General features: G+C 42.2%; 5 protein-coding genes across 6 annotated transcripts; 2 read left to right on the forward strand and 3 right to left on the reverse strand.

Moving 5' to 3' along the window:
- The first annotated feature begins 413 nt into the window (after window positions 1-413).
- Window positions 414-2,149, forward strand: mrpl18 (mitochondrial ribosomal protein L18). Its single transcript, XM_080035217.1, has 4 exons — window positions 414-676; window positions 760-928; window positions 1,358-1,592; window positions 1,943-2,149. The coding sequence occupies exons 1-4, from the start codon at window positions 604-606 to the stop codon at window positions 2,018-2,020; spliced, it is 555 nt and encodes a 184-aa protein (XP_079891343.1). The 5' UTR covers window positions 414-603; the 3' UTR covers window positions 2,021-2,149.
- An 84-nt stretch (window positions 2,150-2,233) lies between these two features.
- On the reverse strand, window positions 2,234-14,122 carry LOC307256237 (protein phosphatase Slingshot homolog 3). 2 transcript variants are annotated; one of them, XM_080035140.1, is made up of 17 exons: window positions 14,017-14,122; window positions 12,479-12,649; window positions 11,097-11,134; window positions 10,808-10,994; window positions 9,530-9,645; window positions 9,298-9,366; window positions 8,713-8,778; window positions 8,292-8,480; window positions 7,603-7,696; window positions 7,318-7,446; window positions 7,025-7,071; window positions 6,717-6,863; window positions 5,574-5,774; window positions 4,945-5,143; window positions 4,726-4,827; window positions 4,492-4,581; window positions 2,234-4,116 (listed from the first exon to the last, which is right to left on the reverse strand). In XM_080035140.1, exons 2-17 carry the CDS (start codon window positions 12,524-12,526, stop codon window positions 3,979-3,981), a joined length of 1,860 nt encoding a protein of 619 aa, XP_079891266.1. In that variant the 5' UTR covers window positions 12,527-12,649; window positions 14,017-14,122; the 3' UTR covers window positions 2,234-3,978. The 2 variants fall into 2 exon arrangements, with proteins under 2 accessions (XP_079891266.1, XP_079891267.1); XM_080035141.1 differs by lacking the exons at window positions 12,479-12,649; window positions 14,017-14,122 and adding an exon at window positions 11,763-11,837.
- Window positions 14,123-14,492: 370 nt separating this feature from the next.
- grhpra (glyoxylate reductase/hydroxypyruvate reductase a) lies at window positions 14,493-19,306 on the forward strand. The gene is made up of 10 exons (XM_080034977.1): window positions 14,493-14,561; window positions 14,686-15,041; window positions 15,385-15,515; window positions 15,951-16,023; window positions 16,136-16,252; window positions 16,396-16,484; window positions 17,696-17,797; window positions 17,962-18,097; window positions 18,277-18,407; window positions 18,540-19,306. Exons 2-10 carry the CDS (start codon window positions 14,956-14,958, stop codon window positions 18,659-18,661), a joined length of 987 nt encoding a protein of 328 aa, XP_079891103.1. The 5' UTR covers window positions 14,493-14,561; window positions 14,686-14,955; the 3' UTR covers window positions 18,662-19,306.
- Window positions 19,307-19,882: 576 nt separating this feature from the next.
- Window positions 19,883-21,865, reverse strand: LOC307256905 (zinc finger and BTB domain-containing protein 5-like; the record flags this gene model as incomplete). Its single annotated transcript, XM_080036021.1, has 1 exon — window positions 19,883-21,865. One exon carries the CDS (start codon window positions 21,863-21,865, stop codon window positions 19,883-19,885), a length of 1,983 nt encoding a protein of 660 aa, XP_079892147.1.
- A 1,071-nt stretch (window positions 21,866-22,936) lies between these two features.
- Window positions 22,937-24,310, reverse strand: tomm5 (translocase of outer mitochondrial membrane 5 homolog (yeast)). Its single transcript, XM_080035274.1, has 2 exons — window positions 24,111-24,310; window positions 22,937-23,297 (listed from the first exon to the last, which is right to left on the reverse strand). Exons 1-2 carry the CDS (start codon window positions 24,229-24,231, stop codon window positions 23,263-23,265), a joined length of 156 nt encoding a protein of 51 aa, XP_079891400.1. The 5' UTR covers window positions 24,232-24,310; the 3' UTR covers window positions 22,937-23,262.
- Between the last annotated feature and the right edge of the window lie 3,139 nt (window positions 24,311-27,449).

The following is a 27,449-nucleotide window of genomic DNA, read 5'->3' on the forward strand; positions in this document are numbered from 1 at the left end:
AACTCATTTTAATCAGGCCATATACTATTAGTAGGTGATTCTCTAATTATTTACATGATCACATTATTATTATGAAAAATCCTCATCTCTACAGCAGCTAGTTGCAGAAACTGTTAAATAAATCGAGTGCCCCTGAAATGCAGTGACAAATAGCCTATAGAAAATTAGAAATGACATCAAGTCAAATATATAAAAAAACACTGTAAATTACAAAGTATTCACTTGACTCGTGTACACTACGAGTTTAATGTCTTTAGTTACTATTCACCAAAATTGCTGTATAGTTAAAGTGTAAAGCGTTTATTGTTCAGGAAACAAAGACCATGGAATGGTAGTATAATATGATATACGTGTAAGTGGAACCTTTGAAACATTTGTTTCTGTCAGTGGTCTTTCTAAAGGGGAGCACCGACTGAACCGGATGTTGTCCGAATGTCATAGGTGGTTCACATGTCTTATGTGAATTATTCTCAACTAGCGTAAAAAAAAGGGGTTTAAAGAGTATGTTTTGAAATTTTTAAGGACATGACGATTAACCGGATGATAGCGCTTTAACTGAACTTTTATTTTAATTGATGCGGTTACACAATTAAGGAGGAAGAGATGGCTTTGACTGTTCGTCTGTTGTTAGGTCAAATTCAACGATGTCGTCCCATTGCTGCTACAAACCAGACAGGTAAGCACGTTCATATTCGTTAATAGTTTCAAGACTGTGTTATTTTGAATTAGTTTAACACATAACATGGTGTGTTTGCTCAGTACGGTGTCTGAGTCAGGCGGCCTCTCAGCCGGAGCCCAGCGCCGATGAGAACGAAGCGGTGAACCCGACCTTTGTGAACAGAAACCCCCGGAACCTGGAGCAGCTGGCCCTGGCTGTTAAGGACCGGGGCTGGAGCACCACCTGGCCCCACCGGGAGTTCTACCACAGGTCTGTGGCAATATAGAGGAATTTGTATTTAAGATATGGGTGCATCATAATAACACAGGCCAGGGTTCCTACAGATTCTTAAAATGCATTGAATTGAAAGCCTCGGCAGAACTCTGAAGAGTTAATGTCTGTCGTGTGAATTAAGGCACTTCTGAGCCACTATTCAGAATTTGCATTTAAAGATATTATATTGCTCTTGCCTAGTCTGTATTACACTTTGACTGTGCATGTATGCAATGTATATAATATACAACCACAATATAATAAGAGAAGCTCCACTTACACTGACATCCTATTATAAAGGGAAGTTTTGAGTACATGAAGAAAAAATAATTTTCCCTAAGATTCCCTACATTTCTTTTCCTAACACAGTTCCCTCCTGTCTCTCCCTTCTATTTAACCACTGTGGTCTTGCTCGTCTTTTCACAGGTTGGAGTTTTCTCGCACCCAGCACCATGTGACAGCACAGGTGTTCTCCAGCAGCTCTCCTGAGCCGGTGGTTTCCTGTTCCACTAAGGAGTGGGCTCTGAAGAAGGAGCTGCCCTCCACCAGCTGCGTGGCGGCCTGTCAGGCTGTGGGCGAGGTGCTGGCACATCGATGCCAGCAAGCCGGCATCACCAGGATGGTTTACAGGGCCATCCCATGGACGTACCGCTCCGACGCTGTGAGTAAAGGCTGCAAGCAACATCTGTATGTGTAGGCATGGGCCAGTATGATTATCTGACGGTATGATGGTATGGTTTTTACCTTGAGCAAAAATACAACGCTTTCACGGTATTGTGATTACAGCTCTCAAATGTGTTATTTGGAAATTTCTGGGTAAAAAACAACAATTTTTTCCCTGCCTGAACAAAATCTTTATATTTTTCATATAACATATATAATATTCTGAACATTAATAAACTTGTATGATAACAATAATTGTGTGTTCTTATACCCTATAACAGTATGACAGAGATAATGGCCATAGTTTGCCATCACTTGTCTGTTTATGATGACTTTTCTCTTTCACAGGTTCAGTCTTTCAGAACGGCAATGAAAGAGGCAGGAATCACCCTCAGTGAACCCAGAAGGAAATACGTCGGTACCTGAGTTTGTGTCTATCTATCACATCTGTTGTTTTGTAAAAAATATTCTCTGTATCCCCTCACTCTCTGCTCTTTTGTGAATTATGACATTATAAAGATAATCAAAGTGAGTGATTTGAAATAAAGTTGCTTGTCCCTGTGCTTTGTCTGTGGTGGATAAATGTTTGTGAACAGATGCAGTTCTTTTATCAAGAAAACAAAACAGTTTAGTCTGGGTATAATCGTTTACTTTACCACTCATGATGCTTGTTGTAAACAGGAAATAAGTGCTGATTGTAGAGAAAGAGATAAAAAAAAATGACTATAATAATTTCAATCATAATACAGAGTGACGTTGGCTCAGGCAGTGGGAACAGTGTTTTGTTTTGTGGGATTATAAAGTGCATGTTTGTTTGTTTTTACTGGTCAGCAATGCATGCAGGATAAATGGAGTAAGTGTTAGCTTTGTATTCACCGGTTTTAAAAAGTTACACCAGCATAAAATCAAAACATTCCACATCAGCATCTAGTGATCACAAGCCTGAAGACGGTATATTGAATAATTTACCTCAATCCATTACATTTCTATATAAATACTTGAGAAAACCCTGAACAATTTGCTCTCACATAGGTTGGTATAAAACAACATGCACCAAGGTCATCAGCAATTTTGTCGATGCATATATACTGGGTATATAATATATATATATATTATATATATATATATATATATTATGCATACATGCAAAAACTAAGGAAGTCACATTTATACTGCTATCAAAGTGAGAGACAACACAAGATACATACAATATGCAGCCACTGCATCATCGTAAAAACACCAGTCGAGTCGTATTTCATTCTCAGGTTGAAGGCACTCATGAAGCCCAGGTGTTTAAATACAGGGAGTGACATTGGTCCAAAACGTATAGACGTGATAAAGATTTTCAATCTAATATGGTCATTGGCACATTAGAATACATTGTTTGGCAAGAACGCTTTGTGCCATAAAACTGGCCCCGACTTGGTCCATCGTAATGAACAGCTTGGATACAGTCAAATCTTCCCATCAGTGAACAACATTGGATCTTGTGAAAAAGATCTTCTGATGAGAACTAGAATATGAAACACATTTAAAACCGTCCACCTCGAATTGGCAGCATAAAGCCTCGTAAATATATATATATATACACAGGGAAGGTAAAGGAGAAGAGTACCGGTAATTGCATAGATATCATCTCTGGAGTGATGCAGTGTGAGCTGAAGAGTGGACTCTACATGGAGGGAGAGACCAGGACGTCTGTGAGTGATATCATATGTTCTAAAAGACAAGCTTTACAACCGCCAATAAAGTTTTTTCAGTTTTTAATGTAACAAAAGCCGTTAATGTAATCACTTGCCATTGTTCCCAATAACGTCATGACATTTCTGAACCAATAGTGTGATAACTTTTTGTCCATGATGTAATAAGTTATTGGCATACCTTATTGGTTTATATAACGTTATCAAAGTTTCATTTATTTGGCTATAAAGTTGTAACATAATCATATTTCCTTACTATGGCCTCCTTAAATAACTGCCACACTAAAACCCCTACTACACATTATGGGCAAGAAGTAATTACGTTAACCTTAATGGCATGTTATTACATTATCGGCTTTCATAACAATCAAAACTGAATAAACATAACCTTATCGACCTTTATTACACTATTTGCTGCTACACCTGGTAATGATTTCAGCCATCATATATCCTGACATTCAGTGGTACAGCAATACTGCAGCAGGATCCTTCAGAGATATTCAATAACATCATCATGTAAATAATCTCAAATATAAAGCCAGAGCGTATCAGTGTGTTGAAACCTTGGCATGTAATCGGAGCACACTTTTCCTTCAGGTGTGGTCTCCATCAAGGAAAACTATCCCTGTCCTCTGCAGCTCTCTCCCTCCTGTACCTCCCTGCTTTTCTATCTTTTCCATATCTTTAGGTTTTGCCCTGAGCGGCGTCTGCCAGGCTTCGCGGCTCAGGCGAAACGTCCACACATGCACTCTGGTGAGTCAGACTCCGTCGCCCGTAGCTACGCCTCCGCTGCCGTGGAGACCGGCTGGGGCTGCCGGGCAGCTGTGAAAAGAACAAAGAAGAAGGGAAGCAGTTTAAATAGCTAAATTGGCACAGGACGCAAAAACAGGGAAAAGAAACCCCAAAAATCTAATAGATAACAGCACATCATATAAAATGTTTTCCACTTGTGGGCATTATTATCAGTCGCTTTAAGTAAAAAAAAGGACATCTGAATCTGAATTAGATAAATGCAAGAACAACTTTAACAATCAAAATGAATGTCAGATTGATATAGATTGTTCATTCGCACTTCACTTACCAACTAAACTAATATTTTTATGTAAAAAAAGCAGTTCCTCAACTTACAAATCAGCCATTTTAGTGTGGAGCAGCTGAATTATAAAGAGTGTAAAAAGAGCGACAGGCTAAATGTACCTGTCCTTTTTCTGAAACATCCTGTTCACTAATGGACTGCATGAGGGAGAAGAGGTTCATCCTGCCACTGCGATTCACACTGGAAGCCACCTAGAGATGATAGAGAGAAAAGAAACGAAGGAACAAGATATAAGAGACACGTGAAGGTACACAGCATCAGACACTGTGTGTGGATTGGAGTCATAGCCTGTATATAAAAGGGTTGGGAGCATCTGTGTCAGCCAGTCTGCTCACCTTGTCTGGTTCATTCACTGTGACAACAGGACAGACTTCAGGTGCTCCTGTCTGCTCAGGTCCCTGGTCGGTCTCGGACTTGAGGGCGGGCTCTTTAAACACCTGGGCGTGTGTGAAAAGATAGACGGATTGAAACATCAAAGATTAAAACATACAGTATGTAAATCTGCAGGACAAAACAATACTAATAATAACATCTCACTGATGTTAAACAAATACCTCTGGTTCTTCCTCTGAATGCTCTTCATCATCTGAACTGTGAACATCATCCTCGTCCTCTTCAGATAGTTCCTCGTCCTCCTCCTCTTCGTCCTCCTCCTCCTCTGCCTTTCCCTCCTCTCCTCCCTCCTTCTTGTGCACTGACTTTTGCCTTTGGTCCCTGGACTTTCGCCTCCAGAGGGCGCTGTGACGCTGATGGCTAGAATGATGAAGGAACATACAGCAATAAATTTAAAAAGTCACAGACACCGGTGAGACCATCTAGCTAGCTACACATTTGTTTCTCTCACGCTGATCAGCCTGGCATTTCTCCAAGTCCATGGGGAGGAGCCGGTCAAGAAATGACTAGGCCAATAAGAACCTGCGTTATGATCTAATGATTAAGTTTGTCCCCAAGTGGAAGGCAGCATCTGATTGGTTCATGTAGTCGGAAATCTGGCCTCCAGTCAGACCGGGCCCTCCTTCTGTCTGTTGAGGCTAGATTGACAGCTACGCGAACCAATCAGCGGCTGCCTTCCACTAAGGGATTAACGGGCTGATCTGCGTTTGATGCTTGAGAAATAAAGCTGGTCTGGGCAGGCTAGCAAACTCTTTTCATTGTATAGACAACTTCACACATGGTGCCTGACCTTGCGTTTAGGATGCCGTTATAGGTCTGGAGCTGCTTCATGAAGCCCTCGTTGGGCTTGACAATGGAGCGTCTGTCCCTGATGAAGGCCAATGCCACATCCAGAGGCCAGTGGTGATGCTTCATGGCGAAGGCGCACACCGTGGACGCCGAGCGAGAAACGCCCATCTTACAGTGAACCAACACGGCCTGTCCACTCCTCCTGCAATACACATCAAGATTGAGATTGAAATTGAGGCAGACTCTTTACAGTGTCAGTGTTTTCAATATGTTTTTACAGTTACAAAAATGGGTCTTTTAAATTGATGTAACGTTGGCCAGGTGCCCCTTGAAAAAGAGATTTTTAATCTCAATGGGTTTTCTCCTGGTTAAATAAAGGTTAAATAAAAAAATAAATGTCAAAGATCAGGAGAGGCTCAACAGCAGTCTGGGAGTTTGGCTTGCCAATTGGCCCCAAATGAAATTCAAAATATAAAGAAACTGCTGTGTCATGCTGTGTTTCTATAATGCAATGTAGAAAATAGATAATTCACAAAGCTTACAGCGAATGGAAATATACTGTAAGTCACAGTGCAGCAACTTAAAACTGAAAAATTGGCGGTGAGACAAAGCGAGGAACATATAAAAGGAAAAGTTGATTACTTTGAGAAATACACTCATTTACTTTCATGCCAAGAGTTGGATGAGAAGATCGATAACATTCTTGTGTACGCTCAATGGAGCTACAGCCAGGAGCCAGTTAGCTTAGCTTAGTATAAAGACTGGAAACAGGAGGAAAACAGCTAGACTGGATCTGTCTGATGGAAAAAATACAGCCCAGAAGCACTCTGGTATCTCATTTTCTTAATCTGTACAAAAAACAAACAGATCATGTTTGGTACTATTTCTTGGCCAGACACAGTAACTTCCTGGAGTATCTGATTGCCTAGTCCAGCAAATATTGAGCTTCAGAGAGACTGTTAGGCAGATGCTGAGCAACTAGGCTAGCTGTCTCCCTCTGTTCCCATCTTATGCACTTAGCTTAACATCTCCAAATCAAAAACACAACATGGTTAATGAGAGAAATGTGCTTGTCTATGACTTTAATCTGTAAAATAAGTAGGATCTTAAGAGTCTTGTGTTGTGTTTGGGGTTTGAGGATTACCTTGCAGTGTCGATGAAGTTGTACGTGTCCGTCCAGTGAGGCAGCAGGTCGGTGGCTTCCACGTCGTACACTCTGATGTTCATATAAGTGAAGGCCTCTGGGAAAAAGTTGTCAATCTCCCTCGTCACATTCAGAATATAGCCCACACTGTAAGAAAATAACACACAGACACAATCTTTAGAGCCACATTGATGACTCAGCAAAACAATATGCACAATTGAGAGTTACTGTGTGGAACAGAGATGGACAACAATACAAAACCAACAATAGACGGAGCTATTAAGTACTGCAGGTGAAAAAACACTGACTTGTTTTTCTGCAGCTCCTCAAAGTTCGCCGCGTTCCACTCAGAGCCCTGAAAGCAGATGAAGACATGGGAGAGGTTCAGTCGAGGGCACAGAGGACAAAAAGGAAAGGGCCAACAGAGTCGCCTTCCCTATCGCTGTCAACACACTTCTCTCACAAAGGGGAAGTTACAGTCACATGAAAACATCCTGGTGAAAAGTACACTTTGGTCAGTTTCGCAGACTGAAGCACATAAAAGCTCCCTTTACTCTGATGTTCAAATAAAAAAATATACTGTATATATATATCGGGTTACCAGGTATAGGTAGTCAAATATTTTGGAGGGTTTGTCCATCTGAGCGATGGTGACTATGATCTCATTGTCGATGTACTCCTTATAGGGTCTCACGTCGAAGCCTGTTCTGGTCTCCAGGGCAGTGTGCACCTACAGTAAGAAAGGAAAGGTTTGTTAATATACACCGACGTACATAAATTCACTGTTTATCACTTTATTTACCCTTTCTTTTCCTCCACCATACCCATACATAGTAGTAACTTTATTCAACTTCCCCTTTCTGCCCATACATAGGGGACGTCTCACCATTTTAGACGTGAGGCTGTCCAGGTCTTCAGTCCTCATAATGTCTCTCAGGTGCTCTTTGATCAGCTCCTCATTGGAAAGTCTGTCGGCCGAACTGCCCGGACGAGAAAAAAGAAAGTGTAACCTAAGTACAAACCAACATGTGTGCACAAGCAAAAAAGATCGGATGACAACATTACATCTTATTTACATATTTAAAGCAGTGAGTGCTAGCAGAATGTATTATAAAGAATTTTATTTTCTTCACTATCACTATGCATTACCAGGTTGCATGCTGACTTCTTTGCTTTGGAACAATATACGTATGTTATAAATATGGTCAATTGCCAAAGTCTCTCCTTGAAGACCCAAAAGGTTCATACTGTAGGCTTGTGTTCTTAACTAATCACTTTGATGTACAGTAATAGCTTGTTGTTGAAAAAGGGACTGGGTGCTAGGTTTAAATTTGACATATTCTAAAGTTGGAACTCAAGTATTTTTTTTTTTATGTTAGAAGATACTTCTAAGTTGAAGTCCAGCACTTAAAGGTTATGTTTAAGAGTGTCTGAGCGCACAATAAATCAAAAAGTCGAAAAAGACAAGAATCGTTTGAGAGAATTGTGATCTCAGTTGTCCAGGTGAAAATTCTTGATTCACATTTTGGCAGGTAACTCACTGCCCTAGTTTTGAGGTACCTGTACTTTACATACCTCTGTCCGTCATCATCTCTGTCCCTGCGGACTGACTCCAGGTCGTTCATGGCTTCCCACTCGTTGATGCAGGATCGCTCTGACTCGATGTGCTGGTTGTAGTGCTGGGCCCACTCCAGGCCATTTCCTGGTATAACCCCTGCCCTGACCGCTCGCTCGCAGCAGCCGTGCAAAATCTGCAACACTGACCTTAAAGCAGTGAGGGTATAGAAGAGGTTATTATTTGAGGTTATATTATATGTTGTGGGAAACTAAATGTCTTATAAAGAGGCTAAAGAGATAAACAATGTAGAAGTCTTGAGATTTAGAGTAAAGAAAAGTCATCTTGTTGATGAGGTTCTTTAGGATTTGATGTGCTAGGTGTCACAGTAAGGACATAAATGTTTTACACATTGGTGTCACTGTCAGCATGTTCACTCACCACATGGTCTGCATGGAAACAGGCTTAAAAATTCTGGTCTCTTCGGCCGTTGTCACGCTAAAACCACTGTGGAAAAAATGACAGAAGTATGAGTTTCAATAGTTAAGTCAGAAGAAGATGAAGAGTAGAAAGAGATTTATATTCATAAGAAGCATTGTTGTACAGACAGACTCATACAGATTTATTCAGGTGTTCAGAGTAAATAAGTGTATAGAAAGTGGGGAATGAGAGCAATTAGCTTGGTTGGAGATGTGAACGAGCCTCATGAGCCAGCGGTGCAATCATAAAGTGTTTCGTACTAGCACAGAAAGAAGCCAAACTAACTTTACTTTGATTTCTCTGCAAAAACACATGATCTAGATGCTTATGTAAGGTTCTGAGTGAGTGATTGGATCAGTTGTAATTCATGGAGAATGATTCAGCTCCGTAAATATAGACATTACTCATTCAAATATCTCTGGCCAGTCTCCCAGATATCAGGCTGCTCCGTCTGTGCTGCAGCAGACTCCGTGCTTGTGCTTTTACACTTTGAATTAAAATCCTCGCTCCCCCCTTTTTTTTTATTTTTTTTTTAATGTGTCTTACCCATCTCCGTCCAGATAGACCTGTGTGTCGCTCCATATCGGCATAACCAGGCCGATGGTGCACTGGTCACTGCAAAGACATAGGGAGGACACAGAGACGTGAGACAAGGCAAAAGGAAAAAGGAACTTTAACTTGCCAAAGCTAAACCAGAAATGTGTTCACTGATTGGAAAGGAAATAGTATCTGGCGCGCTCCAGGCGACACGGTACACCAGCATCTTGGTTACACACACCTGTCTGAGTTGGGGAAATCCATGCCCAGCAAGATGCTCTCCTGTTTGTTGCCCAGGGTGGAGACAAGGATCAGATACCTGACTCTGACCGAGCTGATGGACTCCAGCTGGACAGCCTGCGTGACAGACAAAACAACAAGGGGCAAGAGCAGTGAGGCCAAGTTAAATGAAGGTACTTTTTATGTAACATGCTGCAGCTTTCTCTCCCATTAAACCAGATAAGATGGTCTGATTACACACGGGGCAAAACATGCCGTGCAGTATTTATATTTTCTTTTGCCTTTCTGGGAAAATGAAATCAAGGAAGTCGATGTTGTGTTTACACAGAAACACAAACTGGCGTGAGGCCACTTAAAGGACCATACCTGTGTTTTTTCTTTTTTTTTTTACACGTTTTAGCCCTTTTACTCCAAATCATTTATATTTCACATTGATAGATTTACTTTTTCTTTTCTTTCCGCCATCCAAAGTCTGGTGGTGCGTTCAAGTTCTTACTCCAGTTGACTTTAAGAGCAGACCACTGAAGAATAAATTATTCAATGTAATGTTCATGTTTGCTTTTATCTTTTTTTTTCATTATTTCAGCTGTATAACTATACAATAATAACATTACTGAAACAATTTGTAACCCTAAATTAAATGTTCAGCATTACTGATATCAAGAATGCTCAGATTTTAGCAGAATATTTTCATATTCTAGAGCTGATATTAGTGTAACAGCTGGCCAAACAACATTTTGGTCAAATCTCAAAATCTTCTTTGCTTTTCTATGTTGCTTTCTCAAAAATGGAAAGTATAGCCCATTGATGTGGAATTCCACCTACATATTTCTGTATAGTGAATCGGTGAATGGTGTGATGTGTGTGAGAGGTTGTTTCCATTTAGAGTGCCGACATAAAATCAACTTTCATCTAATTCACTGGTGCACTGCTGGCCATATGACACGATTAAACCTCATGTGTGACTGCCTGGTCTCTGCTGAAAGTAAAAAATGCAGCCACCCTCTGATTGAGCAACAGTTTATTTCTAACATAGAAGAAGTGGATAACTCCAATAGCCAGACCAGCTCTATAATGTGTTTTATGATAGGAGGGCACCATGCAAGTTTTCTATCTGACTGGATGAAAATGATAATAATGATGGAAAATGATTCCATCATACACTCAACATGTGAGTGAACTACACTGAACATGACCTCTACTGTGATATAGCTACAAAACAAAATGCTTTGACTTTCTGATCTGATTTGTGCACGTGCTAGCAAACATGTAGCCTCACCAGCTTGATGGTATCTTCTGGTCTGAGCTGTTCCACCATGGCATGTAGCTGCCTGTGTCGTCTGTCTGACGCTCCATCGGGGGCCTTTGAGGGAGAAGTGGGAGCAGGAGGGGTCTCTTCTTCAGGACCCTCCCTCTCACCCCCTTCCAGTAGAAGGACAGCTCCCTTCATGAGGGCAAAGCTCTCCCTATGAATAGACACAGATCTGTTAGAATAGAGCCACTGGAATCAACCAAATGGGAACAGGTTTTCCCTGAGACATTACAAAGATGGTGCGGTGTACGTCTACCTTTTCTGAAGTCTCCCTCTTCTTTGGAGGCCTTCATCCTTAAAAAAATAAAAATAAATCCTCATCAGGAAAAACTGGAAAATATTCATCCTCGATTGTGTATTGTGTGTGATTCAGTTTTTGTGTAGAATCCAACAGTATGCTATATCTCAAATGTTTTTTTTACATTTTAAGGATAATCATTTTTAACATTTTATTTTCCAAACAAGTGGTCTATTACGTGCCTTCCAGCAGTCTGTAGCGCTTCTGTTGTGCAGTGAAAAAAAGAGTTGACTTACACACAGCTGTGTAACTTCCAAGCAGAGACTGGAGTTGTACTAAACTAAAAAATATTATTTTGAGATGCTCCCAAAATGGCCACTTTTTAACTCGATTAAGTTGCTGTGTCAAACTTTCTGGGAGCATTGGAAACAGCGCATGTGATGTGTTGCCTGTTGAAAAAGTGGTGACACACATGGCCGGAAATGAATATATTCGCTAACTGCCTTAAGTGAAATGTGGTGCAACACAGATAAGGTGCAGTGGAGGAAGACTGGAGTGAGGAGACAGACACACATAGTAGGAGAGAGAGAGAGAGAGAGAGAGAGAGAGAGAGAGAGAGAGAGAGAGAAGCATCAGTAATAACAAGGGGTTTACAGAGAAAGAAACTTGAGACAGTAACATTACCTGTTACGCAACTGACAAGTCCAAAAGAGTCACAAAAAACAAAGAAAAACAAAGGAGAAATGAGCAGGAGCCAGGAGAGGAACGATGAGGGTTTGAGGAAGAAGCAAAACAAAAAGGAGAGAACACAAGTTAAGATAGAAGAGTGATTAGATTAGTTTTTTTTGGTGACAAAATATGCAAGAGAAAGGAGACTTAGGACACGTAGTCAGCCAGGTAATTTATGGTTCAGCTGGCGATGAGAGCAGAAGAAAAAAACAGGCTTTGGAATGTGAAATGAAATCCTCTTCATGATAACAGTGACTGAGGGGAAAGGGATCGAAAGCTGCAGACAGAGGCTAATGAAACAGTGTTTGATATGTATGCATTAAGTGGGGGTTTGTGTTAAGGCAGGCAGGAGGTGATCTAATCATCAATCTTGGACCATTACTGAAATACACGTGAATGGCAGCAAAAATCACTTTGACGACCCCTCTATCTGGGGCATGTCTGCCCTGTAAAGCCTATACAACCATATAGCTGGAAACAATCAAAAGTAAAACAATGATATATCAATGATCAAACAGCTGCTCTACAGAGAACGCGGGAGGGTCCAGCGTGAACAGTCTCAATCATTCTGAATCACCCTTTTTTATAATGCAAATTTAAACCGTTTTTACATATGATCAAACATGCCTGACTTCTCTTACAAAGAAGTGTTGAATGCCCGAATAACTCACTGGAACATTGGAGATGGATGGCAGCCTGTGCAGGGTTAACAGAGCCATGGCAGAGTACAGGAATGTCCCAACTAAACCTACTGTAGTAGCGGGCAAGCTCAGACAAGCCCTGCAGGTTCCTTGAGCCAAACGTGTGTCGTGTGGGGCAGGGCCAATGCTGGTATTTGCTCTCTGTAATGACACAAATATATTCGGGCTTGATTTCATCCAATACATGGGCTTTTTTTTGGATCAGATATTGCTAGAAGAAGAGTCAGAGGATGGCAAATGTCTAGTTAAGGAAGTCTTGTGTAGTGGAAGGAACAGTATTTGTTGTTGTATTGAGTAAGTAGGGCTGGGTTGTATTATAATGTATACCATGATATATCATCTTGGGAGGTGGAATACCAAAATATCAGGACACGTCATCACATTGATCCTGTTAATCCAGTTGTGATAGTTATGATGGCGGCCTAATTAAATCATATATTTGACAATAGCCAACCTTTGATGGTTTATTTATAGCCTATAAACCTATGTTGGTATAGCCTATATGGTAAATTTAGGCTATATAAATGTTCCATACCATTAGCCTAGAGCTGTACAATAACATCATAGTGCATGTAGGCCTACTGATGTGACCATAATATTACTGGATTGACAGGATAAATGCAATGATGTGTCCTGATATTTTGATAATTTACCTCTCTAGATGAGCAAAAATGTTACAAGATTATGTAATCTCTGAAAAATATCGAAAAAAATAAAAAACTCCATTGCATGTCAAATTTTCACAAGTACATATCGATACTAGTGTATAAAAATGATATAGCTACTGTAACTGAGGATTTTAACAGAGTATCGAAGATAGAATGCATTGCCATTATATGCAAATGGCCTACTACAGAAAGACAACTGCATTCCTTTATAGCGCCTCACAATTGTATTGGACACACAATAAAAACAAACAGCAAGAATAGCACTAAAAAATATCTTACAAATTACACAAGAAAAAATACTGATCATTTAGGTACTTTCAACTTATTATGGTGATGCAATGATTGGTGATATAGAACATTCTTGAATAAATAGCCTATGAAAAATATTAAGTATCAAAATCACATGTAGGCCTAAAGCAAAATGCAAGAAATGTTTTGAATAGTTTTCAAAGCCACATAATCTTCCCTTAAAGGGGGTTTCTTGAGTGTGTGGACTGCTGACCATATATGACATGAATAGTGTGGTAACGCCTACGTTATATGGCTGCAAATGTGTGATAATGCTTCAGCTCGTTGCATCCATAATAAAATAAACTGACGCACTGTTAAAAAGGAAAGTATGCCTATTCATTGAAGAGAAACTATAGTGATTATATTCTGACTGACAACGTAAAAACGGAAAGCACTTCGTGTCTACATCACATCAACAAACAACGAGCTATGAATGCTGTAAGTGCCAGTCCGAGCTAACAGCTGACGATAACATTGGCCGCTGCAGTGTCCACGACAACATAAATATATTAAATGCAATAATAGGCTATAAATATACAATGTTCTCACCTTTTCCCAGCCTGGGTCCCCCTCTCTAATTTCCTGCTTAGAACGGCTTCTTGTTTGTTCCTCAAGAGCGGAGTGCTCCTTATTCCGCCCTCTGCTGTTTTTTGAGAGTGACGACTTCAATGTGTGTTGCGCGAGGCTGCCCTGAGGAGGCAGTGCGAGCACCACGACAGGGGAATGCAGGAGCGGACAGTGACGTCATACGCACGGCGGCCACAGCTACGTCGAATGCGGTGGCCTTTAGATGGATAGTCTAAAATGATAAATAATTTACTCATCCCACCCCAAGAAAGTTAAGAAATAATTATTGTTGTTGTGATTCAGAAATCAAAACTATTGTAATGGATTATTCTGCAGTAGCCAGCTATTCGCTTTTAAAATCGTAATGCGCATGCGTAAATCAATCGTCTTCTCCTAACTTTTTTTTAGGATCCCAGGAAACATAACCAGAGGAGAAATATAAACATGTCCATACGAGGATGAGAGTGAGACTCATACAAAACAATTATACAAAGGCTGATGAAAACTGCCGAACTGCACAGGTTATGGTTGGTTGGTTATGATGATGATTGATTTAATAATGTCATTGTTATTCTTTTTTACTGATTAACTGACATCATGACCAACGAGTAAACAGACGTTTTTATATTTCTACTTATATCTGATCCCTAGAACCAAGAGCGGGGACAGTACAACTACTAAATAGCGCTAAAGAACTCCACGCAGGCGCAGTTGGTGCCATTACATTGAAGCACTTCCTGATGCCTGAAGGACCGTGCCAAGTGTAGTTTTTTTTCTAGAGCGCGAGTGTGGCAGACATTGAAGGTTAAACCCGCTGAAGTACCTATGTGAGCAGTGCATCCAGACGTCTATCCTCCCCGTAAAGCTGCACGGTGCTCATTGGGAAGAGGATTCCCCCGTTCGTTTGCCTGTTAAAGTGGGATGCAAACAGTGGGCAAACTCATGAAGGTGTTCGTGACGAGGCGCATCCCGCAAGAGGGGGCGAAGATCCTGTCAGCGGCTGGAGAGTATGCAGTATTTTTAACTTTGATTAAACATTGGCAAGGCATGCATTTATGAACTAACCGCAGACTATATTGGGCTTTCCCCCAGCGTGTAGCCGGGCTGTTCACGCAAACATATGTTCAGATAGTCATGGGCTTTTGCTTGTATTCATGCTGCATACTTCTGTAGCCAGTGGAGGCTATAAAATCTAAAAATGAAAGTAACCTACAGTGTGAACTATGAACTTTCCTAGGGTCACAGTCACACACATCCAGCTGGCCTCAATCACAACGCCTGTGTAGCCTATGTCTGACTGAAATGCCATCTCATGCATGTGGTCTTCTTGTCTTGTCTCCATTGAAACAGTTGTGAGCTGTCTCTGTGGGATTCAGATGAACCTGTGTCAAGGGCAGATCTTCTCAAAGGCGTGCAGGGGGCCCATGGTCTCCTGTGTATGCTGTCAGACAAGATCGATGCAGAGGTTCTGGATGCTGCAGGTAGTCATCATTGTGTGTGTGTGTGTGTGTGGAATCAACTGATCAATCAATTTCTATAATTAATAATGTCAGTGGGATAAGATAGCAGAGTGAAAGCGAGAGAGAGAGTGGCTACAATGGACAGCGACCTGATCCAAATCGTGGTCAACATCTGAACCACTAAAAGCTTTGAGGGCATCCTTACTTTGATTTAGTGTTGTGAAAGACATTTAAAAACATACAAACTTCCAAAAGGGCTGAACACTTTTTATAGATACTTTCATTTACAATAATTATGTAAACAGTGAAAGCAAGAGATTAGTTTTTGTTTTATGGATCTGCTAATCCACTATGCCTCAAATTGTTTCAGCCATAATGAAAACAAAGCCTCAATCAATAGCCTCTTGTTCAAGTGTACCAGATATGGATTTTCAGCTGTTCTGTCTGTGATTCCAGGGCCAAACCTGAAAGTAATCAGCACCCTGTCTGTGGGGTTCGACCACATGGCTATCGACGAAATAAAAAAACGGTGGGTTGAATCGACCGATACTGTAGCTCGTACTTACAAACCCAGACTGTAAGGTTGAAATGCCACGCATTGAGTGGCACACCAAGTCATTTTACTGTGTGTTTTCAAACAGCGGTATACGTGTTGGATACACTCCGGATGTGCTGACTGACGCCACAGCAGAACTGACTGTGGCTCTGCTGCTGGCCACCGCGCGCAGATTACCAGAGGGAGTGGACGAGGTCAAAAAGTTAGTCTCACCAAGTTACACATTTACACAAATGACTTGCCTCTTTATTTGATCGTGAGTCTGTAACTTTTCAACACAAGAGTAATTGTCTTAAGTGAGTCAAACACACAATGGTCACTCTGTCTATTTTGTCTGTCTGTCAGTGGCGGCTGGAGCTCGTGGAAGCCTCTGTGGCTGTGTGGGTACGGTCTGTCCGGCAGCACAGTAGGAGTCATCGGACTGGGACGTATTGGTACGGCACGCTGCTTATTGCTTAATTTTTTTGCTTTGGCAATGCAGCTTTGTTATCATAGGATATGATATTGTTATGACAAGCTCCTCTGTTGTCATCATGTGTAATGACTAATGATCGTGTCATGACTCATATTACAGTATTTTCCCTAATTGGAGTTAAGGTTCAGGTACAGGTTGTTTTATTTTTTTTAAGATTATTTTTTGGGCATTTTTGCTTTATTAGACAGATTGGGGAGACAGTGTTGAAATGGGGCAAAGAGGAGAGGACATGCAGAGAGCTGACCCGGGCAGGATTCGAACCCGGGTCCGCTGCGGGGCCTTGGCCCGGGGGGGGGGGCGCCCTATCAACTGAGCTATGGGCGCACCCTAGGTTGTTTTATTTCTACCCGTGGACACATTTGGTTTGCAGTTAATAAACAAAAGGCACCCGTAAATACGTACACCAAACAGGAATCATAAAATATGCTTAGGACATCAGAATAGGCAGGCACATACCGTAGATTTAATTAATACAGTAAATGATGGCCAGAGGAACAAAACTATTTCTATAATGGTTTGTAACTGTATTTTTGGACTGTGTGAACCTCTGTGCCGAAGGAAGGAGGTGAAATACACTGTATAAACGGTGGGAGTCAGCATTTTTAATGGAGTGTGTTAACCACTGTTAACTGTTTGGTGTCGAGGGCCTCCATGTTCAGCTGTGACTCACCAATCAGATTGCTGGACCATTTCACAATCTGGTACAAGGAATTTCTGTTTCTGTTCTTCAAAGTTATAGTTCCAAACCACGATAGTAAGAAAACAGATAACATTTACTGTGGCCGTAAAGGTACAGCCAGCTTCCTCAAACAATGCAGGCGCTGGTGACCTTTCTTACACATAGCTTCACAGTTTGTTTCGAAGATAAAAGTGGAATTGGTGACTGTCCCCAAGATACTTGCTTGATTTCACCTTTTCAAAAGTTTGACCTTTTATTGTGAGGGCCTCCTGACTGTGGGCGTGTCTTCAGAAATCAATGGTCATGTCTTTTGTTTTGAACACATTTAGCTGAAAGTAAGCCTCCTTACACTTCCTACTGACCTACTGAGTCATCTATGTACTTTCAAATAATTCTACTTTTTTACTGGCTCCATAACATGTTGGTATGAAGGAGAAGTTTAAGACCTGCTAGTAGGCGAATAACTACAGTAGCTGTTCTTTTGTTTGCAGGCATGGCCATTGCTCGGAGACTCATGCCCTTTGGGGTGAAAAAGCTGCTCTACTCTGGGAGAACAGCCAAGGCCGACGCCGCTGAGGTGAAAGGAGAGTTTGGTAAGTCAAAAGAGGAACGATTAAAAGCAGAGCGAGACAAGAGAGGACAGAGGAAGTGATATCTTGTATTCTAAATAAATCTAATAATATAATGGGGTATTTATAAGTAGTTTGGTATATCTCTTCCCATCATGTTCCCCCCTCCTCTCCTCTCTGTTGAACAGTTCCCCTGGACACACTTGTGTCCGAGAGCGACTTCATCATCGTATCCTGCTCCTTGACACCGGAAACCCAGGGCCTGTGTGACAAGGCCTTCTTCAGCAAGATGAAAAAAACTGCAGTGTTTGTCAACTCAAGCAGGTAAGGCTTTCCAGCAAACACCTGGCTGTGCGTTAAGGGAAAAGCTTTGGTTTAGGACCAAATGGGGAACAAATGGTTGTGGTGTATTTTGACACCAACTATGTTTGCTATTAAAATTAAAACATTATAAATAAATGCAAAATCCACCAAGTATGATGTTGGGACTTATTTGTCTCCAGGGGAGCTGTGGTCAACCAGGAAGATCTGTATGAGGCTTTGTCCAGTGGGCAGCTTGCAGCAGCCGGACTGGATGTCACCACACCTGAACCACTCCCAACCAGCCACCCACTCCTTACACTTAAAAACTGTGGTGAGTTGACAGGATGTGCAGTATCTAAACAAGTTTTTTGGGTATTTTTTGCCTAGTGGTTTGATGTGAATGTTTATGTTCTTATTTATTATTATTTTAATTGTGTTTTCTGTCCTCTCTTGTCCTGTGCAGTGGTGTTGCCTCACATCGGCAGTGCCACCTACTCCACAAGAGGCATCATGGGAGCTTTGGCAGCTCAGAACCTGGTGGGGGGTTTGCAGGGCAAAGAAATGCCCAGCGAACTCACCTTCTAGAGCCTGAAACTGAGCCATTGTGGCTACAGTGCCTGACTCATCTGGATAACAAATAACAGTAAAGTACTAGTAGTCTACTAATGGACTCCAACGTGAGATCAAACTGGAAAATGGGTCGAGAAGAATAGCAAGGCTACTAATGTAGTTCAGACATGCCCAGAACACATGTTCTTTTCAGTTCTGTTGACCTTTCACAGTTACTAATGAAATGCACTTTTGGTAGACAGTGCGCATTTTTTGAGGAAGGAAATGATCAGACATGTTTGTGAGTTCTTAGAAGAGGCAAATGAACCAACTAGAAGCACTCCTTGATCTCAGTTCTTATAAAAAAACACACATTGTAGCTGAACTGCAAACGGCCTTTTCTCATTTGTTTCAAAATGTTTCCCCCAGAACAGAATCAGAATGTGCTTGGTTATCAGTCTCATTGTACATGTAATGTGATAAGCATTACACTTGCACTTTATTCTGATGTTAACGTTCCATGTCTGCTGTTATTACTTACAACAGTGCAACACTCCAGTTCTGTGCCAAATGGGATTCTTCTGAAGTATAGAAACTAATGGCGTAGTTAAAGTGTAGTCCTAAATGTAGTGTTTGTTTAGTTTGTGATAGAAATGTCTGAAGCTTGAAATAGATTAAAGATGAATTTAAAAAAAAATGACCATGTGCATCATCTTTATTCTCATCGCTCTTAACGCAGCAGTCAAAAAATCAACTAAAATTCAAAGAATCCTTTGAAAATATTTGAAGTGCAGTTACATCCGCTTGGCTGAATTTGATCTGTGTCATTTCATGGAAGTATAAAAACATTTGATAACTTAACATTTCATAAGCCAATTTCATGGAACATGAAATCAAAATTGACAATTAACAACAACAGAGTGCATTTTGTAAAATAATTGTGTCAAGTTGTCTCCAAATCAACAAATGTCCATCAGTGTAGCTGCCATAACAATTTTTCAGTTTTTAATGTTATAAAACTTGGATACTTAAGTAACTTGCCAATAACGTAACCAACTTTCTGAACTAATCACATAATAACGTGTTGCCCACAATGTAATAAGTTATTACATTATTGGCTGGTAAAAAGGGTAATTTATATTTTATAGCCAATAAATCAAACTTAAATAAGGTAATTAAAAACTGAATTTGTTTTACGTTAATGGCAGTTAATTCCGTTATCGGCCATTATTACATTATTGTCTCCTACAATCGTGTTCAGAGCAGGGTATCTGTGAATGCCTGGTCCTCTGCTCTCCAGTTCAGGCAGGTGTTCTTGGAGTGCTTGTACAGGTGTGAGGACTGGCTGAAGCGCTTGCCACACTTTGGACAGGGGTAGGGCTTCTCCCCCGTGTGGACGCGGATGTGCTTCTTGCAGTCCGTCAGGTTCATGAAGGTCTTGCAGCACATTTTGCAGGCGTACTTCTTCTCCCCTTCCACCAGCAGCACGTGGTCCTCTGCGGCCGCTTTCTTGCACTTTGACAGAACGTCCTCGGAGGCTCTGGTCAGGGGCGGGCGATCGGAAGGGGAACAATCTGTGGTGGCGGGGTCCGACCCGGGCTGCACTTTGGGGGCTATGCGACGGAAGGAGGTCGCCCCCGAGGTTTTCCCGGCCCTGGTGGAGGAGGGTTGTATTAGGGGGGTTTCCAAACTCAGGAAGCCAGCTAGAGAGTTCTGCGTGGGCTGGAGAATTAGCGTGTCACTGAAACCACCGGGGCCCTGAGTCGGTAGAAGCTGCTGCAAGGGCATAGAGGTCACCGGGTAAACGAGTGAGGATGAATCAGAGGTGGTGTGCGCTTCTCCTAAGTTCTGACACAGTTCACCAGCACCTCCAGGAGCATCGCTAGTGGAGGCGGCTGTAGCAGCGGCTGTAGCAGCAGCAGTGAGGCTCGCTAGGCTGTCTTCTTCTTCTCCCAGAGCTCCCATTACACTCTCAGCAGTGCTAGGGTTGAGGAAGCAGGAAAAGGCCAGTTCTGACAGGCTGTCCAGGCCCTCAACGGCGTCTACCGACTCCTCGCCCAAATCTCCAGCATCTTCATTTGCATCATCGGCTAGAAGATCGGTGCACAGCTGAGACTGTAAAGAGCTGACGTCACTGACCGTGGCGGCCATTTTCACGTCATTCAGTTGTGCTTCTAAATGGTCAGAAGTGTGCAGCGCCGTGTCCAAACCTGGGGAGTAGGAGCTCTGATTTTCCTTCTTCACCTCGATCATGGGCATCTTGGGCTCCTCTCCCTCTCCATCTTCCTCCCCTTCCTCACCCACCTGTACTTTGACCACAGTGTCCTCAAACGTAGCCACGCCTCCCGCGCCGCTGTCTGATTGGCTGGGCAGCTGGATCTCCTCCGACTCTCCCTTGGTCGCCTGGTACTTCTCCTCCACCTCCTCTTGAGCACCTCGGCCCTCCCAGAATCCATCGCTGGTGGTCTTCAGGCAGTCCGGCGATAGCAGCTCCTCTCCTAGTCCCTCCTCATTATTGACTGTGCTTCTGGTGACAGTAGGTGAGCCCTCTTTATTAGGCGGCCTATAGCAAGACCTCTTTCTGCCACCGAGCCCATCCTCGTTGGACTTTCTCTTATGCCTCGAAAAGGGCGCGGCACTCACCCCTTGGTCTTCAACCCCACTACCAGACTGAGACACCTCCACTCCCACGTCATCCTCATCGCTGTCCACCTCCAAGACGGATGGGACATTTTGAAGCAACCCTGAAGACGGACACTGCTGCTGCATAGACTTCCAACCTTTCGGGGCAGACGCGGGGAAGTTCTTCCTGGAGAGGTGGAGCTTGCAGGCCTTCACCACGCCGTTGAGGTGCAGGTGTGACGCGGCCAGCAGCACGTCCATCACGTTGGAGGCCCCCAGAGAGAGGGCAGAGGTGTAGATCATGTCTAGCAGGGTGGAGAAGGCCTCTGGAGTCACCACCTCTGGATCTAGCTTCATCACAGTGAGGCCTCCACCACTTCCACTACCACCTCCGCCCATCGTGTCAGCTCCTGCTAGCCCCCCTTCTCCTACCTCGTCTGTGCTGTCGCTGCTGGAGCTCAGGAGGGCCCTGAAGTGGGAGCTGCATGCTGCCAGGATGGAGCGGTGAGCCTGGAAGCTCTGGCCGCCGACCAGCACCACACAGTCACACAGCTGAGCGTGGAGGCGTTGGTGGTTGAGCTGATGGAAAATGTGCTGGAAGTGACCTGGAAAGTCCATAATGATAATAGGCGGTGGTGGTGGAGATTGTTGTTATTTAATGTTGCACGGTGTTATTTCTAGGCTACGCATCCGTTGGGCTACTGGCAACACAATAACACAACGAAGGTCATTGTGAAAAAAACAAAACAGCCCAGCCGTCTTGTTATACACATCTCATCCGGCTGACTGGACATTTTGACAGAAGCCTACCTCCGGGCTGCTGTCAAAGCCCCTGGATTTTCGTGCTGCCCTCCCGATGTGTAGCCGGCTTTTGTGTGATGCTGCGGGGTTTCCTGAGATGCTCTGGAGAATGGGCGGGCCCGCTTCAACAATAACACGGAAGGATGCGGAGCGGTCTCGAGCTTTGTTTTGATTTCCAAGAGCGGCCTTGATATCTGCACAGCTGCTCTCCCCTTCCCGTAACTCAATTATTATAATATAACGTGGCTTTTCTAGTGGTTATCATTATTGTTAGGGATTCAGAGCGCTCACACGAGCAGACAGCCGGTTCAGTTCACTGCAGCCGTTGTCGTTGCCTCCATCACTGGGTGGTCTCTCTCATCAACCGTTAGAATATAACACCGCCCCCATGTGGTGGTGTGGCGAAAGTTCACCAACGTTTAATTTTTGTATACTTTCAGTCAATCTCATTGAAGTGCAACCTACTAGACAATAAGTACACTATAATTAATTATTTAAGGTAAATCATGTTTAACGTCCAATTGAGGTTTGTGATTCATTTTATTTTGTAAATAAAAAAATAATTGATGGGTGAAGGGGCTTGGAACAACCCAATACCACCAGCACTGATAAACAACAAAAAAAACATTACTATTACCTTTGAATGCTGTTGCCTTAACCTTTAGGGATCAAATAAGCATTAAGACTAGTAAAAAAAAGGCCTAAAGTTGACAGCCTACAGCTGTAGTGTCCGTGTTTAAAACATATGCCTTAGGTTGTTGTTGCAAATTAATTGAATTAAGATGAAACTCATTAACAATAACATTGAGGAATGTTTGCCTTGCAGTGTACATTCATAGGGAACAAGTGTAAACTATGTTATGCAGACTGAGCAGATCTTTTAAGCAGTAACACACCAACACAAATAACATTGTTTGCCTTTATTGCGCGAACATGTCAGGCATTCGCTATATCAAACTTTGCATTTTACAACAATCACAATATGTTAAACAAGAAAGACGGACTAACATTCACAACAAGGGAAGATATGAGAATAGGTGAGGTGTATCATCAGGTGCAGCGTTGGACAGACACTGGGTGTCTTCAACAGGATTTGCTTTGATGGCCCTAGCTCTCTGCTGCTGCCGCTGACGATGATTATGGTGGTGGTCCATACTGTCTCTGAAGCAGCATTCTCTCAGTTGATGGTGGTAGAAGAGATCAGATGCTCCTTTTCATATGCTGTCCAGCTTCTTTAATACATATGGGGCTGTGAACACAAAAAACTGATTAGTTACTGTTAAGACCATGACTAGAGAATATAAGAAGCTAAAGCAGCCTGGTCTGTCACAGACAGTTTTCCAACAGGAGCAATTGTATGTCAAATTTTTAGTTTTTTTTTAATGTTAAAATCAAATCGCTGCAGGCAGCAAGTGTTGTATGTTGATATCCCAATAGCTATTGCATTTCTTTCTATATAATTGGACTTTTAAATGGCCTTTTTTGCAACTCAAAGCACTTTATTTCTACTCTATTTGATCTTATCGGATTTATCCTATTATTACTGGTGTCAGCAGTTTAAATTTAAGACTTAATTTTTTAAAAACCCAGTACGAATGCAATTTCAAACCTATTTCATGTCCATACTGGCAAAACAAATTGTAATGATATTAAAGAAAATTGGAGTCTTGTTAAAGCATCGTAAATAAATAAATAAAAAGTCGTATCTAGGACGTAGTAAAGCCCAAAATTCAGATTGTTGGGTTTAAACTTCCTGATACATTAAGTGGAACCCTGGAAACTCTATTATTATCAAGCGGTGTTCATTGTCTAGCTGAAACCCTGGGTGCGTGTAATATCCTCATTGTAGAGCCATATGAGCTTTTCTTGTAAAGCCTACAATGTGCTGTAAAAATGAAGTAAATAATAATGATTATAAACGAAAAACTACATTTTGGTTTACTTGTGTTTCGTTTAGTGCATGAGCTGATTAAACAACGTCATAAATACCAGCGAGGCCCTATTATAGCTATATGCAGTGTTAGTATTTCAACTGAAATGTCAATGTCATCTGTAGACTCACTGGCTCTGAGGAGGGCGACGTAAATAAGAAAGTTTCGTAAAGACGCGAGGACATCTTGTCGCATCTTCTTCTTCATCTCCTCCGGGTCCATTTTAGGTCCGAGTCCTTCAAGTTTGAACATTGTAGCTGTTTTTATTTCTTTGTATTCTGTCTTCAGCCTTTCGTGTTGGAAATTCACCGTTTCAGGAGCATGGGGTGAAAAAAATAATCGAAACTGGAAGTGACGTAACAACAGGAAGTTGCGATGAAAGGACAGAGCGCACGGAGGGACAATTCGCACGAAGACACCAGAAAGCACATTTTAATGTGGCTCCCCAAATCTAGGTTAGCAGTCAATAGATTAGAATTTAGTATGGTTGTAAAAAAGTATTCATTTTGTTGTATATAGCCAAAATATATTTTTTTAAATTTCATTTCAAATGCCTCTGTTAACTGTAATTGTAGCACTATCTCTGTCTTTTTAAATCAAGGTTTGCATAAAACATTTAACCTAGGAACAAATTGCCTACTTTATTTCCTGAATAATACAATGGATTTGGGCTTTCTGGGCCAGAATAACCCACCAGGGGACCCTAGCTTTCATTTGAGTTGATATTGTGTGATTTAGTGGTGCAGATGCCAAACAAACGTGCAATTAACTAATTACAACTGTCCAGACCTCCCGACAGGCAATAGGGCTCCTGGGGACGTGTCCCTCTTTGTCAGGTGGGTAAGGGTAGGTAGGCTACTTAAGATGAGTGGTCAATGTGTACATTTCTTTGAGATGCATAGGCTATTTATTGATTACACATTATATTGGCCTTAAAAGTTCAAATGATTCATTATAAGGGCATCCCTTATATCTCAAATAAAAATACACAGCTAGGCCTATTTATTTATTTTAACTTAGCCTATATTATTTTAAAACAATCTTTCCTAACATTGGACACAGGCTTTCAGTAGGCCCTAGGCAATACAAACACATTATTATTATTATTATTATTATTATTATTATTATTATTATTATTATTATTATTATTATTATTATTATTATTATTATTATTATTATTATTATTAATAATAATACTTTTATTAATAATACTTTTATTATTAATACTTTTATTATTGTTATAAGACACTAAGACCGGATGGATGTGACCTTGCTTTGGTGGGTGTGGATCCTCCGGGCAGACAGCGGAGGCAGGGAGCAGAGAGAGAGAGAGAGAGAGAGAGAGAGAGAGAGAGAGAGAGAGAGAGAGAGAGAGGCGAACAGAGGGAGGCAGGGGGGGTTGGTTATTTCTGAGCTCAGGGCCGAGGATTAGGCAGAGAGCAGTCCCAGTAGCCTACGATGACAGCATCCAGCACATAGCCAAACCCCCACGCACACGCACATCACCATCACCATCCGGCCCGGGAGGACGCCGCTGATTTGAGACAGAAAATATATCTTCTCCTCAATAATTGTCCGCATCACTGATACATTCTCTTTGTTGGGGGGACAACCCTCTCAGACTCCCAGTCCGTCTTGTCTCCTCCTCAGACCACGAGGTGAGTTTTTCTCGGTATTTCCCTGTGTTATTGTCTGATGATGAAGGAGCGCCTGGCTGTATCCTGGCAATACGCGGAGGCGCCTGCACCTTGCATCCATTTGGTGCTGATATTTATCTAACTCGAAATGAATCATTGAGCCGACGTTCGTTTTTCACAGCGCCTACGGGCTTTACGCGTGTCCCTATTTCAGGATGGTGGTGGAGAGATTTAAAGCCGATTAAATTTATAAAGGAAGCAACAAAAGACTGACCTTTTTTCCCTTTCTTTGTTAAGCCGTTTGACAGACATGGCTGCGGTCACTGATCAAACTATATAGCGGTAGGTCAGTGAGTGCAATGATTATTGATGATTTTAAAGGGGGATTTTTTAAGCATTTACGAACCAGCACACACAATCGATAAGTTTATTCTCACAATCTAAATGAAGGTTTCTGGGCACAATAAATTCTTACCACACGGGTTTACAGTAGCAAATCTGGGCATTTTAGCAGCACAATTTGTATAATTTAATCTAGCCTACATAGGCTATATTCACACATGTCATGTCTATGAGATTCAGTGGCGCCGTATGCGCAGTGTAATCACCGTCACTGCCTAGAGATTGGAAATGAAGTGACTAAATCCGGACAGATCAGAGGGGAGGGGTGATGCTAGAGTAAAACACGCACATTGTGAATGGGCGTAGGCGATGAGCAGCCACTATGGGACAGTCGCCTTTAATTTTTTTCTCTATTTCTTTCCTCATGTCCTTCGGCCAGCGAGCAGCAGCTTCTTCCTCCCTTCGCTCTCTCTCTCTCTCTCTCTCTCTCTCTCTCTCTCTCTCTCTCTCTCTCTCTCTCTCTCTCCCGTGCCGTGCTAGGCATGACAAGCGCAACACAACTAGACCGGAACAATGCGTTTTGCTGTTCTGGGGCCTTTCATTTAATGCATGACATGATTTAATACGATCGCGGCTCTCATTCAGACACGTGTAACGCCACGGCCCCCCTTCATAGAGACATCTCTTTAGTTAATCATTGAGTGAGTTTTTTTTTAAACAGCATCATATTATGTGGCCCACAGCCGAATGAATGAATGAATGTGATCATCATGATGTGACGTGTGCAGCCTATGTGAAAAAAGCTGTGGTGGATGCTCAGTGTTTTGCTTTCACTCTTGTGCGTGTGAGTGTGTATGGGCTCTGCTCTTCCAGGCACTGTGCTATGACTCAGAGGGGGGTGATGATGCTACACTATAGGCCTACAACATGTGATGGGAGTTGCATGGCTGCTCCGAGGTCATTCTGCCAGAGGAAGAAACGGGCAGAACTTGCACATCAGGCCATGGCTTGAATCTCGATGCCTGCATGGCTGCATTAGCCTCGATCTGCTCCACTGTCCCACTTAACTGCAGCCAGCCACTCAGCCATCCTCTGCCTCTCTCCTCCTCTTTAGTCTTAGCCAGTTCATACCCTGCAGGCAGCGGGGCACACTGACTGTGTTGTTGCTGGGCTGGTGTTTTTTTTTGCTGCTCTGCTTCAGCCCAATGCCTCCTTGACCATATGATCAAGTCCTCAAACCAAGATGTTTAGAAACACAATTCAAATGAGCAGCTACTGGAAGCTATTGATCAATCAACATTGGCGTTTCTCGATGAATAATTCAATCTTTTCATGTGTTAGACTGGTGTATGGTAATGGTAGTGTAGGCTATAATGATTGATGGATATATTGATGAACAGTTGGATTGATGGATGCAAATTACTGGTGGATATTGGAGCAAAGGTGGGGTGCAGGCTATAGTTTAAATGTGAGTTTTGTCCCTTTAAACTG

This window comes from Ammodytes marinus (genome assembly GCF_949987685.1).
Source record: "Ammodytes marinus genome assembly, chromosome: 10".
NCBI classification, from domain to species: Eukaryota; Metazoa; Chordata; class Actinopteri; order Uranoscopiformes; family Ammodytidae; genus Ammodytes; species Ammodytes marinus.